General features: G+C 35.4%; 1 protein-coding gene across 4 annotated transcripts in view; it reads left to right on the top strand.

The window, feature by feature from the left end:
- The window catches only part of PTPRQ (protein tyrosine phosphatase receptor type Q), a 206695-nt gene that overhangs the window by 29305 nt on the left and 158850 nt on the right, over positions 1–18540 (top strand). For all 4 annotated transcript variants that reach the window (XM_053894769.1, XM_053894770.1, XM_053894768.1 and 1 more), the window contains 5 exons: positions 5320–5497; positions 6794–6955; positions 7063–7242; positions 8090–8197; positions 8337–8618. In XM_053894769.1, coding sequence (XP_053750744.1) covers positions 5320–5497; positions 6794–6955; positions 7063–7242; positions 8090–8197; positions 8337–8618 — 910 coding nt within the window. The remainder of the gene's footprint in view (positions 1–5319; positions 5498–6793; positions 6956–7062; positions 7243–8089; positions 8198–8336; positions 8619–18540) is intronic.

Raw genomic sequence — 18540 nt, 5'->3', positions numbered from 1 at the left:
TACTTCATTATGCCAGCAAGCAGAATCTATATAGTGTAATATAGTGTAATATAATCATGGGAATGCTATCCTCTCACCTTTGCCTTATTCCATTGGTTAGATGAAAATCATCCTTCCCTTGCAACAGGAGGGGATTATACAAATGCATGAATAGCAGGAGGTAGGAATAATAGGGGGACCACCTGAGAGACTGTCCACCACAGTCTCCCAGCCAACTATTTTATATTTCACAAATCTATTAGAATAATCCTTCCAGATTTAAATATATTACTTAAATTAGAGACATAACCAAATAAGATTTGAGAACAGATGGGGAAAGTATATATCTATTTAAGAAATCTAACTCCTCAGTATCATAGCAGAAAGTCAATAGATACTATCTGAAATAATTGAGTCTTAACAGAGCAGTATAAGAATATTATTTAGTGATTATAGAGGTAAACACCATGTGTATATCATGATGTATATTGTGTATATCATGATGATGAAACTCAAGAAGTATTAACTTATAATCATCTTATGCTAGGCTTCATCTGATCTCATTACCCTTATTGAAATTATTTTTCCAGTGTCCTCTAATGGTTTGTTTCTTAATAAATAGCGGTTATTGAAACATGCTGAAACATGTATAAGATTTTACTTTCAATATTTAAGCAAATACTTGAAAAATATACTAGAAAATTTAATCTCAGTGTTTGAAGACTTTTATTTAAACTTCCAAATTTATGTATGAATCTCATGTATAACATACCTAATAAATCATTGGGAATCCAGCCTCTGCTAAAATATTTGATGAACTCTGATAATAAGGTACTTGCTATCACAGAATCAACTCCTCTTCTATGCACTTTAAAATATTCTTCTTTATGGCCTCTCAGGCATGTATTTATTAAGTAATTATACAGTTCCAGGCAGTCTGTTAGGTCAGAAGATAAACAGATGAATAAGAAACTACCCTATTCTTTACCTGGTTTGAATGGAACTACTTGTCTTCTAATGTTTACCAGTTTGTCCCATGTCTCCTCTCTAGACCCACATGGTAGATTATAGTGCCTTTGAGCTTGGAATTTGGAACCAGGGAAATGTGTTTCAATCCTACCTCTGTTGTGACTAGTGTTGTGAACTTGAACAGGTGACTGTAAAATGGAGTTGTTTTTTTTTTTAATTTTTAAAAGTTTTTACTTATTTGTGAGACAGAGAGAGACAGAGCATGAGCAGGGAAGGGGCAGAGAGAGAGGGAGACACAGAATCTGAAGCAAGCCCCAGGCACTGAGCTGTCAGCACAGTGCCCGACACGGGGCTAGAACTCACAGACTGCGAGATCATGACCTGAGCCGAAGTCGGATGCTTAACCGACTGAGCCACCCAGGCGCCCCTGGAGTTCTTGATACCTAACTCTTTGGGCTATAATGAAGTGATATCACATGGGTGAAACTACTTAGCACTGTATTTGACACATAATAGTTTTCAATGTTAGTGTTTGTAGTAGTAACAGCAATATACAATGATTTCATTTTTTATCATTTGAAGATGATGGCCATGCTTTCCCTAAGGATTAACGTCCTCAGTTTCTCATCAGCTATGATTTCTAGATCCTTCATATTATTGATTAGTCTCCTGTGTATATTTTCCAGTTTGTTAATGAGTCTCTTAATCAGCTGAACACAGTATTCCATATGTAATTTGATTAGATCCAAATTGAGAAGAACTATTTTCTTCTTTAATGTTCATTTCCCACTTATATCAATGCAAAGAATAAAATTAATTTCTTTGTAAGGCTCATTCCACTTAGACTGAAGTCTGTAAAACCCTAAAGTTATCTCTCCATGGACTACTCTTAAGTTGAATTTCACACTCAGATCTCATCCTGTACTTGTTCTTCTGGTATAATCCTGGGGCATTTTTTCCCCAAAGACACCATCTTACTGCCTAGTGTTACAAATTTCTGAGATTCATACAGATACATCTGTTCATCTGTTGTGTTTCACAATTATATCAATATTTGTCATTCGTGAACCTGAGAAGAAAGCCAGCTGAATGCTTTATCAATTGCTGTGGAATGAAGCTGACAGGACTCAAGACTAGTTTAGGAATGCTTGAGATAAAGTTTACTTTGTGGACCATTAGGAACAGAAACAGAATTAAGCTTTAAGAATTTGTCGCCCAAATAACATAAAATACCCATTAGATTTCCAAACACATGCTAATTGCAAACTTTTCTTTTTGCCACAGCTTAATAACAGATAGCATAAATCATGTTATAGTCTATAATAAAATATAGAAGCATTTCTTAAGAATAAGTCAAACATTTCATTAATTCAATCCAGTAAACTTTTAGTGAGTCTAAATTGATAGATATAATAGAGATTAAAAAAATAAAATCACATTAGCTGTAATGAAGGTTATTACATGTAGAATCAGGTTGGTTTATACAGATGGATTAGGAATTTAACTCCAAAGAACTTCTACTTCTTTCACATAAATTCCAAGGATTCCTGGGTAGCATATGAGAGGCCTTTCATGTTGATGAACTGTGACATTCCCTAACTGTTGTGCTCAACCAGGGGAGATTTTTGCTATCCAGTTGGCAATTCCTGGGGACGTTTTTCTTTGTCACAATTGGGGAGATGCTTCCAGTGGGTGGGGACCAAGGATGCGGCTAAACTTCCTACAACAACAAAAAAAATTATTTAACACAGACTGTCAGTAGTGCTGAGGTTGAGAGCCCTGGACTAACTCAATGAGTCTAAAACCTTTCGGAGTTGCAGTGGGCCTCTTTTCCCTTCCATTTCCCTCATCTCCACTTCAGCCCCTTCCAATTACTTTCTTAAGTTCTAGTTCTTTCCCATAATTTTTGCCCATAAAATATTTTTTTCATCCTTTGTAAAACCCAATATCAAATGCCTTTTTAAAGAGGCGAAGTGTGAGAAATATTCATGGCATGGCCCTCTCAGTGGTAACTAATAACATTCTGGGTTGTTACAAAACTGATGTTCAAATCATTGCCCTAGTTAGGAAGGGACTTTCCAAAATACCAGAATTTGGGAGAAATTCAGATAGAATTATTGAGGTCAGCTCTTACATTGAAATGGCATTTGTCAACAGAGATGATTAACTTAGCTAATTGATGGGATGCTATGGCTTAACTTTCAATAATTTATCTGACATGGAGTATAAAATATTGGGAGATTGAATGCAAAATTATAGTTCACGGGAAAATTGTTTGTACTACCTCATTGTACCTTCTGTAGTACTTTGTATACAATAGATTCTCAAAGAGTGACTGATTGATAGTGGAAACAGCTGTGTGGTTCAGGCATAAACTATTGACTGGAATACCAGAGCATCTCTGAATTATGTGTTTGTGATTCATGCCCTTCCTGATTTCCCTGTGGAGGCAGAGCTGAAGTGAGCCATTGGAAGATAGAAGACCTTTAACTTGTCCAGTATTGAGTTCCCTATCCAGAGTTCTTTATCACAACATTTTTAGAATAGATCCTATTGGTGTCCCCCTGCTTTTCATCACAATATTTTTCTGGCTAAGGATGTAACAAAATTTAGATAATTTTATTTTATAAATATCATTTGGAGAACTAGCTTTCCTTAGATCTTTTCTCCATTCTTTTATCTCTCAGAAAAGTTATATTTAAACGGCCTGTCTTTGTAGATGATTACACAAACTGCCTAAAAGTTCCTTGCCTTCTTGAGATTTTCCTGAGCACCTCTTACTTTTTTTAAATACTAAATATTGATGTTATTTAGGAGTAAAAACCCTGTTTTTGGCTCTAGGATAAAGATACCCCCCCCCCAAAAAGTAAGATAATTAACAGACAGGTTTACCAAAAGTTAGACATAAATAAAACCTTTATATGTATTATAAATTTTGAGGGTACAAGAGCATGGAGTTGGGAAAGAATAAAATAATTTTCTTTTTTTTCAAAATGGGTTTTTGAGGTTAGCTTTGAAGCAGAACTTGAAAGGGAATAGACCAAAAGCGGGTAGTTCTTGCAGTGTTTTCTATTTTTTCAAAATGATTTTATCTTGGAAAATTTTGAACAGATATGAGTAGAGAATGTAGTAACCCCCTATTTGCCCATCACCTGGATTCAGTAATTAACTTCCTGCCATTCTTGTGCCAGCTGTTTCCTATTGTTGCTGTTGCTTGGATATATTTTAAGATAAATTCCAGACTTCATTTTGTTCCTCCATGCCTAACTAAGAACAAATCTCTAAAAGTCATGGACATTTTGGTTCATACAGTGATTCCATCCTCACAACTATCAGAATTACTAATATATCTTGGTATCATCTAATATCTAGAACATATTCAAATTTCCCTGATTGTCTTCAAAGCCTATGTTGGTATGTATATATACGTATATATGTATTTATGTATATATGTATATATACGAATTAGAATCCAGAGTCTACACATTTCATTTGGTTGTTAAGTTTCTTAAGGCAATATTTACTTCGATTAATGTTTACTCTTATTTTCAAGGTTGAAAAACTACACAAAATACCTAATTCTATTTGGACCAAATACCCTTTCCTCAATTAGTTATGCTGTGTTGGGAAGGCGAAGGGAGAGAGTCACCTTGCTATCCAAATAGAAACTCCTACTGTATCTATCTGTAATGTGCCCTGATATTTTCACTTCAGTGTCTGTTACTTTGGTGAACTTGACATGTGTGAAGTACATTATGGGATCCAGGAGCAATTGCAGGTACTTAAAATATTCGTTAGGCCGAGAGCCTTGGAAAGGCTGTTTAAAAGCTATTACCATGCAGTTCTGTTCTTGTCTATAACTTCAACTGATTATAGATAAATTACCATTATTGATGTATCAAGCAGGCATGCAGGCCTCTTATACCTCATATACAAATGAGAACACACAGAGAACCAAAACATATTTTAATAAGGCAGTATGCCTAAAACACTTAGTTTTGAGGGTGGATAGTTTTAAAATAGTCTAGTTATGAAACCTTTGTATAAGGATGTCTAATTTTATAATAAAGTAACTCCAATCAGAAACAAGTATCTCCTTCATTCAAAAATATGGCATTGATCTCTTAAGATAATGGAGTGATGAGAATGTGTCAAAATGATGCAGGAATTTAGTAGCTTTAGAATGAAATCTGGTAATGTAATGGAGACAGTAGCCATGGAAATAATATTATCTTTTTGCAAAGCGTGATTCCAAAGTTACTAGTTTTCTTTAACTAAATACTTGAGTGAAGTATTTAAGTGTAGCTTAACAACAGCTATTAAGTGTAGCTGTTACAAATGGTCATTGTAAATGTCTGTCTTTAATTACAGTATATAAATGATCCCATGGCTCCAGAAACTGTGAACATAGTAGAGTCAATGGCAGAATTATTTGAGGGTTCAGCAGAGATATCTTCAGACCTGTACTCGCTTGCTTCAGCTATATATAACAGTCATCCACATAACTTTCCTGTGAGGAACAGAGCTGAAGACCAGCATTCGACAGTTGGTAGGTACAATTTTTATGTTCGTTGAAGCATTTTCAACGCCCCAGTACTAGCTAGCACAGATATGAACCTTAGCTTAGAGTTCAACCAAATTATTAATGGTTCACGGACTAGAGTCAGATTTTTTTCTTCTTCAACTGTTGGATAACCTCATGCAGCAAATGGATATGCCACACAGGCAGGAGCTGGCCCCTCCTAACCCATTTGACCTTCCTCCTAGAGAAAGTAGCACCCTAGAGTCTTTGGCCAAGCTGCATAGACAATCAGTTATTACAGTTGCCAAAGCAGGTGTGATGGGGAGGGATTAACATATCTTCAAATCATTTACAGGCCTCACACTCTCTGCAGCTTTTGACTAATAGGTTTTCAAATGTCACTAAAGGTAAATAGGTCAGAAAGTTACAACCTAGTGCATGGGGTGATAAACAGGTGTAGGTGACCCCAGTGACGTGGTGATGTCATTAGTATATACACTTGCTTGTCAGGGTCAATGGATCTTACTGTTTCTAAAAGAAGAATGTCATAAATAGCAAATTAAAAATATTTGGTTACACAACACAGATCTGAATGACTCTCTGGTCACTCTAAAATGCTAAGTTAGAAGAACATTTTTCTCATTGCCTTTTTTTCTGTTTAGTTGTTGTTTCATTCCAAATTAGAGGTGTTATTTTGTTGATGGAATAGTCAACTATATCACATTACATTCAATATGTGTTTTTTCATTTACTGATCGATTTTTTTCCTGTGCAAAGATGAGCAACACTAAAAATTAAGAAGCCTACAATTTCTGATACAGACGTTTCCTTGAGTACCTTGTTTGGCCTAATTTTTATTTAACATTGTTGGAAGCATATATTCTTAATAAAAAAAATAGCATTACTTGAAATCCTTATTCAGACATATTTATGTGTCAGTTACCCAAGCATGCTTGCTTTAAAGCTCCATGGGCTTTAATAAAGGTATGGAGATCTTTAATTCCAAATAAAAGTCTCATTTCTATAACATTCACTTGCTACATAGCATTGGCTTATAACATTTTAATTCGTTATATTACCTAGTCTTTCATTTAATAAAATTCCTAGCTCGTCCCTTTGAGAAGGTTTTGTTTTCTCATTAATCTCATATTCCAGGATGTATTTATTATTAATTATGCATGTTTATTATTTATACATATTTTTATTATTTCATTTAAAGGAGTACACGAAGAAATTAATGGCGAATGTGAAATCAAGTTTAAGATTTCACTCTGTGAGGAAACATAATTTTGATCATAATTTTTTTAAACTGATTTCAAATAGGAACTGCAAGAAATCTGTATATCACTGACGTTTCTGCTGAGCAGCTGTCTTATGTTATCAGAAGTCTTGTACCTTTCACTGAGCACATGATTAGTGTATCTGCTTTCACCATCATGGGAGAAGGACCACCAACGGTTCTTAATGTTAGGACACATGAGCAAGGTAAGAATGTATTTCCTTTGAAATAATTACCTACAAATATTGCTCTTACACATTATAATACTTTTTTTTTCTTTCATTCACATTAATTGTTCATTCTTCTTTACAAGTGCCAAGCTCCATTCAAATTATAAACTATAAAAATATTAGTTCTTCATCTATTTTGTTATATTGGGATCCTCCAGAATACCCCAATGGAAAAATAACTCATTATACAATTTATGCAATGGAACTGGATACAAACAGAGCATTCCAGATGACCACTACAGAAAACAGCTTTCTCATAACAGGTAGAACAATCTTTTTTAAAACATTCCTGTTCTGATGAAAATATGCATCTTTCTGCCTTGAACACTGCCGGACACGTGCTGCATCATTTCAGACTTCGTTGTGCTGTGCTGCCGTGGATATCTTGAAAAATACGTGCATGAGTAACTTGATTAGATGGTTTTCTTTATCTATATTTATCTGCAAAGAAATGACATCATCAGGTTACAAGTATCATAGGTATATGTTTAACACAGGAAACTTTAGGGGCACCTGGGTGGCTTGGTCGGTTGAGCGTCCGACTTCGGCTCAGGTCATGATCTCACGGTCCGTGAGTTCAAGCCCTGCGTCGGGCTCTGTGCTGACAGCTCAGAGCCTAGAGCCTGTTTCAGATTCTGTGTCTCCCTCTCTCTCTGCCCCTCCCCTGTTCATGCTCTGTCTCTCTCTGTCTCAAAAATAAATAAACGTTAAAAAAATTTTTTAAACACAGGGAACTTTATATCTGTTACATCGAAATGAAGTGTTACGAGCTTGAATGAATGAACTCACCTGAAGGAACTCACCTGACATAGTGTTTGTGCCAAGTCAACACAGTCCTTGCAATGTGCCAAGTCAACACAGTCCTTGCAATGTGCCAAAAATAATTGTTCAGCTTCAGATCATTGCCCTAATATTGAGGAAAGAACTAAAATACCACCAACGTGGAAATACCCTCAAGCCCAAGGAATTTGGGGAGAATGGGATTATAAGGAAAGTGACTTGGAGAGCCAGTCTCCCAAATAAATTATTTTCACTAGTCCTATGTCAGATGGCCCTAAAATAAGAATTTTATTTCACAATCTTTGAACAAATTACCTGTTGTCATTATAGGGTTAAAGAAGTACACAAAATATAAAATGAGAGTGGCTGCCTCAACCCATGTTGGAGAAAGTTCTTTGTCTGAAGAAAATGACATCTTTGTGAGAACTCCAGAAGATGGTAAGAATTTCAGGTGCAATTTTAATAAAAAGTAACTAGTGGTTTTGCATGCTTACTGACATCTACTGTCTGTCTTTAGTGTCTGAAGCAATAAGCATGAAAGAATACATGTATTTAAAATTTTGTTTTCATCCTCCAGAACCAGAATCATCACCTCAAGATGTTAAAGTTATTGATGTTACTGCAAGTGAAATAAATTTGAAGTGGTCACCTCCTGAGAAACCTAATGGGATTATTGTTGCTTATGAAGTGCTCTATAAAAATAGGGATACCTTGTTTATGAAGAACACCTCAACCACAAACATAATTCTAAAGGACTTAAAACCTTACACCCTCTATAACATCTCTGTCAGGTCGTATACCAGATTTGGTCATGGCAATCAGTTGTCTTCTTTCCTCTCTGTAAGGACTTCTGAGACTGGTAAGTTTTTTGTTTGTTGTTTAATAATACATAGTAATGAAAGAAACATGGCTGACAATTGTCATATTGTTTATATTTTAAATAATGTAAAATTTCCTATTCTTTTTGTATAACCCAGAAATTTATCTGTTTTGTTGTTGTTGTTGTTGTTGTTGTTGTTGTTGTTGTTTTCTGGTGAGGTATGGGAAAAGGCTTACTGTGTAAAATTTTAAAGTCTAATTTACATATACAGGAACTCCAAAATAGTACCAGTGAGTTTTTCGAATGAAAGACCTTGAGAAACCAAAGATTCTTTCAATGAGCCTGTAAAATTGGAGTTGAATAACCACATGCTTTCAAATTAGGTTAAAGCAGAGACACACTCATAAGAATAGATTCCTCTGCGCCAATGAGGTATATATATAGAAAGAGATGCAGAGTGGGAGCCAGGAAGCTCATGCCTGGTTAAGCCTTGTGCAGGAGGTAGCATTTGACCTGGATCTTAAAGAGTAGGGTAGAATGGATGTTATCAAAGTCTCTGGGCTGAGGGGAGGGAGTATCCCTTCTAAAGGAAATCATGGAAGCAAGGAATTATGCACTTGTGTTTCAGTTTCAGTGATGTAAGTACAAATAGCATATTTGCTATTTTGCCTGATCTTAGTTTATTGTTTATTTTATGTTTAAAATCATATATTGGCTTAGTTTTTTGTTTATTTTATGTTTATAATTGTATAATTGGAGCATCACTCTTAAGCCAACTCTGTAATTTATGCTGAGAATTAATAACTAAATGCAAAGTTACTGTTTTGTTCCTACTTTTAAAAAATTAAATATTTATTGAATAGTTACTCATTGAACCGTGTAGAATTACTATTCCTATTGGTCATAAATGGCCAAATATCAGCAATTTCACATGGTTCATCCAGATGCTATATGTGCAGCCCCGTCTCTAACCTTGAGGATCTAGGTACCTAGTAAAGCAACTTATCTTTGACCACGAGCACCTTCTTGAGACTGGTCACTGAAATTAATAAAATGAGATGACACAAAAGAGCCCATAGAGAATGACAATAGTTGTAATTGCAGAAATGAAAGAGTAATGAAAGGAACATTTTATAGCTTTAAGAGTTATCCCTGAAGGTGAAATCTAATTGATGTTAAACTGTATATGGGCATGTTTCATTGCTTTTATTAAAGATATTGTACCTAAAGTAAGTATTTTTTTTAAGAAAAAAAATCTCCTCTTTACCTGATCTAGCTTTATAGTTTACACTGAGTCAAGGAAAGAAACAAGCATATTTTAGACACCTGCAAAGTGCACTGGGCTCTGCCTTTGGCTTTCATGAAATGTACCTTTTTAATTCTATAATAAAGCGTTAAGATATTATTATCTTCATTGCCTAATGAAAAACAGGTCTGAAGGGTTCATCCCTTCAGTAAATATTTGTAATATGCCAAGCCCTACTGGGAATATAGCACTGTAAAGGAAAATGAATTTCTGACCTCCTAAAGTTAAAATTAATTGGTGGATATTTAATTGCTTAAGGTCACCCAGCTGGTAAGTGATGAAGCTGGAATTGGAACCCAAATTCGTCAGACTGGAAAGCCTATTTCCTTTCACAGTACAATCTGTTTTAGAAGCCATTGATAAAGTTGCTAAATTATAGAATATATCTAGGGTCTCTCTGTTAACTGTTGGCAGTAGTATTTTGTTGCTTGGGCTCTGCATAAGACGAGGAAGGAAAGTAAGTTTCAAAGTTACTGTTATGATATTAAACAATCACTATATGCACGAATGCTTATCAGATACTTCACTACTTAAATGGTCACAGCATCAAGAACATCTTATCTTAATGATTATCTATACAATAATCTTTTGTTGTTGTTTGCTAATTATTACATGCATTCAATCTTTTACTTAGTATTGGAAAATTAATTTAACTTTCATTTTATTTTCTGTTGTCTGATCTTAATTCAAAGGCAGGGATAATAAACCTTAAGTGAATGTAAGAATTTAACTTGACATGTAGTTAAAAGTGAGAATATTAGTTTTAGAATGTATCTTAGAAAAATACATAGAACCCTAGATACATAGATGTGGAGACCTAGAAATACTTGAGTGAAATGACTCAAAAATCAGAGTAGATGAGAAGTAATGTTGGGACTTGGAGGTAAGCTTGCTGATCATTTCAAGCCTCCAGAGTGAAGGAGAAAAATAAAGAAGGAAATAACTTACACCGTGGCTCACTAGCTCACCCATTTGGGTGAGTAAAGGGTCATTTTGATACTAGACTCTTCAGAAGCAAAACAGGTCTAATAATAGGGCATAATGTTCAATGTCCACACTTCTAATTTCTAGCTCTCTGATCTGAGTTAGGATACTCTCGATGTCTTCGCATTCTTCATCTAGATGGAAATGGTGGACAATGAAGTCTACATTAGTGACTTTTTCTATAGTATGTTTGCTACACCAGTTTTAGCTCTTTTTGCAAAAGAGGAAGCTAAAATTTTGAGTAGTCTCAACGTGTCATTTGAAGCAAGATGTATTCAAGAACAACTGTCTATCTGTTACCAAGGCTTCCTATTCTTATTAAATAAATTCTTCCTCTACTGGTATTATAAAAAAACAAGAACTCTCTTTTCAATATTGTTTCATGAGAAATTGAGGGATGTAGTTAGCAATGTGTTAATGCTGCTGGGTAAAATAAATAAATAATTTGTTCACATATTTCTCTTGATTGGGGAATCAGAGTTTACTAATGCCTAGAAGTAAAATACCCTTGTGTTCAAGCAGAAAAGCTCAATACGTTTGATCTCATGAGTGTTTGTGTATGTGTGTGTGTGTTAAGTATGTGCAGTTGACAAAGAAATGAAATCAATTCATGCTTTTTTACAGAGTTCAATAATCACATAAAGAACTTTAAGTTCTCATACAAATTACCTTTTGAGGTTCTCTGTGTATTCTCTTTCCTTTTTAAGATATAACTTTATACTAAGCCTTTAACAAAATGCCTTGAATATGTCTGATTTGGGGTAATGACCACTAATGGGTAGTAACTTATATGTTGATCAAAATTTTGTATAGGACTCTATAATGAATAGCATTTAAAAATTTTTCTACATAATATTAAAACTGTGTATGCCAAACAACAATTTTTAGGCACACTCAAGGTAACTTCCCACTTCTTCTTTTCAGATCATTGTGAACAAACTTGTTTCTTATTTTTATTTTTTAAATAGATTTAGCTTATTCCAACTGTTTGTAACAATTACTTTTTATTCATGAATTATCTATTTTACACAATACTTCTCCAATTGGACACACTGTGCTAGTTCGGAAAACTCTAAGTGCATCATTACTCTCCCAAATCAGTAAGTCATCAAGTCTGTCTTCTTTATTTCCCCTGAACCCAGCACTGGTTATCCCCTAAGGATAAATGAATAAAAATGCAAAGGATATCAGCCTGAGGTCAGGGATGCATATTTATATTCTGACTACTGGTGATAGGCATGCAAATCCAGAGGGACAACTTAGCAAATTCCAATGAGAATTTTTCAAAATCAAAAGTTATACTGAGTTATTAAGTTCAAGCGTAGCATTACTAAATCCTTTTTTTCTTGCAATTAAAGAGCTATTCACTTCAATCTTACTTGTTTTGCTTAGCTTTGAATTTCTCTCTTGTTTTTAAATATGTTTTATGTCCAGTTGAACATATTTATTTATTCCCTGAACAGGTTTTTGTGGTTTCCATATCATATGCATTGTAGATGCAGCAGTGAGTAAGAGAAAATCCCTACTTTCTTGGAACTTAACATTCTAGAAGTTTTACAGTAAACAAATGCTATATATGATTTTGGTACCAGTGTATTCTAGGAAGAAAAGAAAATCAGGGAAAGAAGAGAGAATTAAGCAGGCTGATTAGTATTGATTAGTATTGATTAGTAAGCAGGCTATTTGAGGTAGAGGACTGAGAGAAGTCCTGTCTGAAGAAACTGTATTTGCCTGGAGACATTAACAATCTGTAGGAGTAAACTAGATGAGATTAAGGAAGAAAAATGCTTCAGAAGGAGAATAGCAATAGCCTGAAGTTCCTAAAGTAGAAAGATACTGTATGTGGTTGAGGAAGAGCAGAGCCTTTCTTTCCTTGGAGTAATCTGAGTTATGCGGAGAGAATTAGCAGATGAGGAGAGACAACCTGGCAAAGGTGGACTGTGCAGATTTTTGGGTGTCATTCTAAGAGGTTTGGAGTTTAATTGTAATGGGTAGCTATTGAAGAATTATGACAAGAACATGATATGATTTGCAGTTTTGGAAGATCATTCCTGACTATGTTGGATTTGGGAGTGAAGGAAAAAAATCACGCTTAATTACTAGGTGTTTGGTTGGAATATCTGGGTGAATGGTGGCGTTGCAGTATTACTTAGCACAATACCTGCGATTTGTTGTCTCATGGCTTCGAAGAATGAAGAGGTGGACACAAAATGAGCAGCCAGCAAAAGTTTAATAGAGTATAAGATTAGAAAGAAAGAATAGTATGGAAGCTGTCTTTACTGAGAGGGGACATTCGAAAGTGAATGTCCCTGACTATAGGCAAAGGTCCTTGTTTTATAAGGTTCTGGTCACCACCCTCCTGCCCCCACCCTTCCCCCTTGTACCTGCTCAGGCTCCAGGCTCCACCCTTACTGGCTTGATAGTTCTAGGTGAGGGGGGTGGTCTATGGCTACACCATTCCTTTGGGTCATAGATTTTTATGGTCTACTATTTATTTTTAGTCAGGTCTTTTATCAGATTCCTGAGAGAAACCTGCGGGGTAGTAGGTGGTGTCTGTTACATTCTTAAGAGGAACCTTATGCCCTAGGGGGTTTGCTGTGGTAAGGCATTCCCAGCATTGTTCCATTGTATGTGCTTTTCCCCACCCAGGGGCCTCAGGTCCTAATCTTTCCCTTTCTGCCTATTTTATCCTATTCTTTCCCTATTATATTGGTACCATTTACTGAGACAGGGAAGCCTGGAGAAAAGGTCAGTTTGGAGGAAATTCAGTTTTGTTTTGACCATGTTTTAAATATCTGAGTACCTGTCATTAAGGCAATTGGATATGTAAGTTTGAAACTCACAGGAAGAATCCAGAGTTGAATATACAATTTGAATGAATTGCCATATCTCTGGTATTCAAAGTCAAGGGATGAGATAAAGTCACATCAGAGGGAGTGTAGATAGAGATGGAAAGAAGACATACACCTATGTCCTATAGACTTGTCCTATACACCTATAGACTACACCTATACACCTATGTCCTATGCACCTATAGACTTTGGGAAGTCGAGAGGACTTAGTCAAGGACTAAGCAGAAGTGAGCAGTGGTGAGGTAAGAGGAAAAGCAGAGAAGATTGTGTAAGGCAAGTGAATAAATATTTTCAAGTAGAAGGAATTTATTTTTTAGGTCCAATTCTGGTCAGAGTGAAGAGGAGGGCACACAATTAATTAGTGGTATGGCAATATGGAGATCACTGATGACTTCATGATAGTGGGTTTCATGGAAAAAATGGGGGAAAATGCCTAACTAAAGTGAGATTAAGACAGAATGATACATTAAAAACATTAAAAGTGGAGAAAATGAGTAAAGGCAGATTTTGAGGAATTTTGATACGACATACAGGCCAAAATGGAGCAATAGTTGAAAGGACAAAGAGAATCAATAGTCTTTTTTTTTCTTTTGCTGTGATATAATGTGTGTGTTTTCACATATTTACAATATAGGAATAATTCAACACAGAGAGAAAAATCATTAACATGACAGAGGGGGAATAACTTCAGTTCTAAAGTCTCAGACTAGATAGAATAGAATCTACCACAGAAGTGGAGGGCCAGGCAAATATCCACTGACTGATGAATGGATAAAGAAGTGGTATATATACAATGGACTATTACTCAGCCATCAAAAAGAGTGAAATCTTGCCATTTGCAATGACATGGATGGAGCTAGAGAGTATTAGGCTAAATGAAATAAGTCAGAGAAAGATAAATGCCATATGATTTTAGTCATATGTGGAATTAAAGAAACAAAACAAATGAACATGGGACAGGGCAAACCAGGAAACAGACTTAATTATAGAGAACAAACTGCTCTCTATTAATTAAGAACAAACTTAATTATAGAGAACAAAGGTTACTGCAGGGGAGATGGGAGGGGGATGGTGTAAATGGGTGTTGGGTATTAAGGAAGACACTGGGTGTTGTATGTAAGTGATGAATCGCTAAATTCTACTCCTGAAACTAATATTACACTGTATGTTAACAAACTGGAATTTAAATAAAGAAGAAATGCAGGGCTAGGACTTTGAAGGGAGTTAAGTAGAGAAGGCAGTTAAAGGGAAATTGGTGGTAAGAAGATAATGTAGTTTTTTTCTGAGTGTTATTATTTTCTCAATGAAGTGAGAAGCAAGTTTATTAGCTTTGAATAAGACGGGGAGTGATATTGGATGATGGTGGACAGAAAAGATGGTGAAAAACATACGTAACAGAAGGGGAGACTGAACTGACTAAAGTAAAATAGAGGCTGCTGGGCAGTGGAAAAGATTCATTTGAAATTTGAGGTTTAAATTTAAATAAGGCTTGTTAGCTGGAGTTTTGTTTTGTTCAGACATTTTCAGCTGTTCGCTGCAGATCTGGAACTAGCAATGAAATTGGTTTAACCTGAATTGGAATTTTGCTGGAAAGCAAGATGGAAAAAGGAGTTGATGGAGATTGCTAGGGACTGGTTTTATTGGCAGGCAATGGATTCTGGCCCAAGTAAGTAGGGAGATGAGGACATAAGGGAGATGATGAACCATGAAGATTGGATGAGGGTTAAAGAATTTTTGGAGTGTCAATACAAAGAATTTTTGGAGTGCCAATACAATAAACTGTTGCCAAAGAAAGGAATACCGGTAATAACAAGATCTCAGGTATTGCCATAAAAGCTAGTGGTTAAAGTGAGGTGGAGGAAAAACTGGAATTATGGAGATCAAGGAATACAGAGTCCAGAGAATTGGAAAGATCATTTACATTGATGTTGACATCTTTTAAGACTGGTAGAAAGTCAGTCCAGTCATCTAGGTGATAAATTTTTCTTCTTTTTTTTTTTTTTTTTAAGATTTCATTTTAATTCTACTTAGTTAACATTAAGTGTTATATTAGTTTCACATGTACAATATGGTGATTCAACAATTCCATATATCACCCAGTGCTTATCATGACAGGTGCACTCCTTAATCCCCATCACCTATTTAACCCCTCCTCCTCCCCTCCTCCCCTCTTAGGTGATTAAAATTTTAAGATGTTTGAAGAAGTGGCATGGTATCACTAGATGACTGTCTTAAGGAGGGGTAGCACAAGAGTTCTTCAGGAAGAAGGAAGGAGAAATGATCTGGATATGGCAAAGATGGGCAATAAATACAGCTACTCAACTCCCAGGTTCTATCGTTATAGGGGTTGTAGGAGAAAAACAATGATTACCTGTTACCCAAGAGTGGTAAAATATAATGTTCTCAGAAGGTCCAATATTTCTCTTAGAGCCAGAAGGTTGAGAAAGCATTCAGAGTAGTTTTTGAGAATTTTTCTCAATGTAATGGGTTGGCTTGAGAAGGTAACTAGAAATTTTGAATGTATGCAAAAACATTATATTGTGCAGAATTATATTGCTACATTAAACTATGTATTAAATTACAATTCTTCCCAAAGTTTTAGAAATATCAATATTCTTCCATCAGTTTTTCCTATTAAGTGTGCCTTAGATGAAATACACTTCATAACAGGTAACAAGTGGGGACAAGTGGTTTTGCATCCACATTTTCAAGGCTTTTGAATTTTGTTTTTCTGCTTCGTTAAATTTACTAGTAGCAACTTAAATATCTATTATATATTGAGTGCCAATATATAGGTTCAATTCTTTCTTTTGAAATGAATACTCTTTTTTAAAGTTTATTTATTTTGAGAGAGAGAGAGAGAGAGAGAGAGAATGAGCTGGGGAGGGGCGGAGGGGGGGAACAGAGGATCCAAAGTGGGTTTTGTGCTGGCAGCAGATAGCCCAGTGCAGGACTCAAACCCACGACCATGAGATCATGGCCTGAGCCAAAGTATGACAGTTAACCAACCAAGCCACCCAAGCGCCCCTGAAAGGAAACATTCTTATAATAGGACTTTATAATGGCAATAATGTTTATGTCGTTAGTTTATGTTGTTTAACCCCTCAAATTAGTCATTACTGTTATTGTTCCCATGCAGGCAATTTTTAAACCATTATCTTTGCAACTGTGGTTTTTCATCTCCAGTAAATATTTTTCTGCCTAAAATGCATTGTTTATAACTTCATTCATTGAGGATTTTCTGGTTTTGTTCATCGGAATATGTTTTTATCTGCTCTTGTTAATTTTTCTGGGGATAGAATTCTCATTTTTCAGTTGAGGTCAATTGTCAGTCTAATTGTCATTCCTATGTAGATGATCTGTTTTGTTTTGTTTTGTTTTGTTTTGTTTCTGGTGCTGTTAAGATCTTCTCTACTTTGTTATTTGTACTTTTACAATGATGTGTCTAAATATGATTGTTTAAAAATATTTTCCTGCTTGGAGCTTATTGAGATTCCTTGTCCTGAACTTTGATATCTTTCAACATTTTTCAGAATTTCAGCCATTATCCTTTGAAATATTTCTTCTTCCTCCTTTCTGTTATCTATCTTAAGCTCCTTCAGTATATGCTTCATGTCTCTTATCTGCTCTTTACATTTTCTGTATTTTTTTCCTCTGAGCTCCATTGTTGATAATTTTTCAATACTGTCATTCTTTTCACTAAATTTCTCTCCATCTCTATCTAATATGCTCTTTTATACATTAAAATAATTTTAATTTCAGTTATTTTGTTTTTCTATTGTAGAAGGCCTGTCTGGTTCTCTTTCAAATCTGCTTGGCTATATGCATCATTTATTATTATCTAAAGAATAATTCTTTGCTCATATTTTCAAATCTGTTTGATCTCTTGAAATACATTAGGCATTCATATATTTATTCTTTGGTAATTTCAATATCTGAAGTCTTTTGAAGTCTCTGTGTATGTGTGTGTGTGTGTGTGTGAGAGAGAGAGAGAGAGAGAGAGAGAGTGTGAGAGAGAGAGTGAGAGAGACAGAGAGAGACAGGGTTTTTTGTTTTTGTTTTTGTTTTTCTGTTTTCTTTGCTGTCTTTATTGGTGCCTGATTTGCTATCAGTCAGCACATTTTCCTTGAAATTTATCTGTGGTAAATTTATGTGGCCTGAGTTGAAGTTGAGTTCCTTCGGAGAGGATTTATGTTTGCTTCTGCTAGTGGCTTTTGAATAATAGCAACTCAGGATTACAGATTCATTTTCATTTAAATTCTGAAGTGAACGTTTTTTCAGGCTATCTAGGTAGCATGGATTTGAGCCACATAGACTCATAGGAATAGGCATGCACTTCCAAAACTGCATAATTTTTTTTTCTTTTTTGCATCTTTATCCAGAGAGCAGCGAGAAAAAAAATTCTCCTCTGTCCTCTTTTGCATGGTGGGTTTACTTCTCACTCCCCTTTCCCTGGTGAACATACCATATTGCACAAGAACAGCAGCTACCACTCACACTGAATTCTGTGGTACTCTGCAGAAGAATTCAAGGTACCCCCTGGAATTGTCCACTAACATGGTTGAAGTTGCATTCTTTTGGCTTTCCAGCTTATTATGCAGGGATATCCCTTACTCTTCTGTTGGCCCAAGTCTTTCGGTTCTTTATCTGGCACTCCGCATAGCTGTTTTGCAAAAACTCAACCTCACCAGGATTGGCCAGTACCCTTCAAGACAAAGCTGGCATTAGTACCAGCTTCCATTTCACAATACCTGTTTTTACTGTGTTTTTGTGTATGTGTAATTTAATTTTTTTTTTTTTTTTGCTTTTGCTTTTTGGC

The sequence above is a fragment of the Panthera pardus genome, unplaced genomic scaffold (assembly GCF_024362965.1).
Source record: "Panthera pardus isolate Hobbes unplaced genomic scaffold, ASM2436296v1 HiC_scaffold_6, whole genome shotgun sequence".
NCBI classification, from domain to species: domain Eukaryota; kingdom Metazoa; phylum Chordata; class Mammalia; order Carnivora; family Felidae; genus Panthera; species Panthera pardus.
This window is presented reverse-complemented; position numbering and strand designations above follow the sequence as displayed.